This window comes from Toxotes jaculatrix, chromosome 11 (genome assembly GCF_017976425.1).
Source record: "Toxotes jaculatrix isolate fToxJac2 chromosome 11, fToxJac2.pri, whole genome shotgun sequence".
NCBI lineage: Eukaryota > Metazoa > Chordata > Actinopteri > Toxotidae > Toxotes > Toxotes jaculatrix.
In genome coordinates, this window is record NC_054404.1 from 7,316,838 (window position 1) to 7,319,093 (window position 2,256).

Here is a 2,256-nt window from a genome sequence, read left to right on the forward strand (position 1 = left end):
TGGTACAAGGCACAGAGAGCATTCTTCGTTTTCACAAAATCACGCCTGATACGAAAAAAATGTAAATTGAAATCAAAATGTTCATGCAACCTCCGTCAACTTTCACATTGTGGTGTGAGACAAAAACTCAAACACAAGGGGATCGTGGCATTTTGTTGCATGATACAACTTCTTTTTACCTTCACTTGGCAAAATCATCAGTCTTTATAAGTCCTTGTTACAAGGAGGAAAATAACACTTTTTTTTCTCATACGCCAAACAAGAAAACAGACTAAACAACAGCATGCACCAGTGAGGCCAAATCCACCCTCATGCCCTGAATTCTCTATTTACAAACATCATTACATCTCTCAGTCTCTGTGCGTCTGTCAGACAGATCGGGCATCATTTCATTCCGTCCTTTCCCTCCCCTGTGAGTCTCGTGAGGCCGGTGGAGGTGATGGGGATGTGTGGAGGAGGAGGCACCTGGCAGATGGTGCAGGGACATGGCAGTCCGGCCCAGTGCTGGAAGCCGGAGCCCAGCTGCAGGGCCGGGGGCGCAGCCGGGGAGCCCTTCATCAGGGAGTGGGGTGCTCGGATAGACGTGAGCCCGGGCAGCGCGCTCGACAGAGTGGAGGACGTGGAGGAAGACAGCGCGCTCCCGAGCAGAGGATGCACCTGGTGCGCAGCGGCGGCAGCGGCAGCGGCTGCAGCGGCTGGGCCCCCGGCGTGTCCACCGGCACCGGCGTGCGCCACGGTGCCGCAGTGGAAGGCCGAGTGCTGCCCCCCGTAAATCTCCCCCACCAGCCGCTTCATCTCGTCCAAGGAGCTGTTGAGCATCAGGATGTAGTTCCTGGCGAGAAGCAGCGTGGCGATCTTTGACAACTTCCGCACCGAGGGCCCGTGGGCGTAGGGCATCACCTCGCGCAGGCCGTCCATGGCCAGGTTGAGGTCGTGCATGCGCTTCCGCTCCCGGCCGTTAATCTTGAGACGGAGCTGGTACATTTCCTCCTCGGTGACTTGTTTCTTCAGTTTGAACTTGTTGCTGCTGCTGCTGCTTCCCACAGACGCTGACTTGGCGTCTCCAGACCGCAGGTGCTCGCCGCCGGTCATCTTCTGGCGCTGCTGCTCGCCGCTCTGCGTGGAGGAGGACACTGAAGAACCGACGTGGTTGTGGTGGTGATGATGGTGGTGCGGGTGGTGGTCTCGGAGAAACATGCCGTCCATGTCCGGGGAAGAGGCTCTGCTGCTCGGGCTGGAGTCTGAATTCATTTTATGGGTTCGCTTCCGAGGTTGTTGGGTAGGAGGTCGCTGCTGGCTTCCTCCCTCTCTCTCTCTCTCCCTCTCTCTCTCTTACTTTCACTCTCTCCTCTCTCTCTCCACTAGTTTTCGCTCCCTCTCTGTCTCCCTCTCTCTCTTTCTGGAGCCTTGAGTCGCTCTGGTCACCTGATGTTGTCTGTGTCCCGTCTGTCCCACGCTTCTGTCCCTCTAATCACATCGGTGACCACTTCTCTGCCTCTTTGACTGCCGACTTTCTCTCTCCGTGTGTCTCTGTATCTCTGCGGTGAGGAGGACACTGATAGTGGGTATTTATACGTGCGGGCAGACAAAAGCGGCTTTCCTATTCATAACGCCTAGTTAGGAGGATGACGTGCCCGTTAGAAAGGGGGCGGTGTGCTTTGACTGTCCCAGTGACCGCGGTGCGCAACCATTCACTGCCATTGTCAGGACACTGTTGGGGGGCACAGCTTCTTCTTCTTCTTCTTCGTCTTGTCTTCTTCTTCTCTTCTCTTCTCTTCTCTTCTCGTCTCGTCTCTTCTCTTATTCCCGTGGATCAGAAAGTTGTTCTTCCTGGGACAAACCGGTCAGTTTTTTTATGCTTTTTTTGTGGGATTTTTGTAAAAGTTTCACGTCTTGTTGAAGTTGTTTTGAGCGTCTCTTGCACTTCAAAAATTCAACTCGCTGTGATCTACTGAGTTTTTTTTTTTTTTAAATTTTACGCACAAAGCCAACTATGATAAAATCGCGAAAATATACATGTAATTTATAAAAAAAAATGTTGTCGCAGGCATAAAAAAATGTTGATTAAATGCACCACACTGGGTAAAATCAACAGCCTCTCTCTCACACACTGTTCACTGTGTGTCGGACAGTCAACACCAAAGTCTCCGCGGTTCGGCCGGTGGTTGCCTGAGGGAATGAGGAGGAATGGGAAGGGAAATTGCTTTCCCATTCAGCGGCTCCGGCTGCAGCAGGGGTGCAGGGCCTCCGCTGGGA

At 53.0% G+C, this 2,256-nt stretch overlaps 1 protein-coding gene across 1 annotated transcript; it reads right to left on the reverse strand.

Moving 5' to 3' along the window:
* Positions 1 to 384: 384 nt before the first annotated feature.
* Positions 385 to 1,251, reverse strand: olig3 (oligodendrocyte transcription factor 3). Its single transcript, XM_041050302.1, has one exon. The coding sequence runs from the start codon at positions 1,249 to 1,251 to the stop codon at positions 385 to 387; it is 867 nt and encodes a 288-aa protein (XP_040906236.1).
* Between the last annotated feature and the right edge of the window lie 1,005 nt (positions 1,252 to 2,256).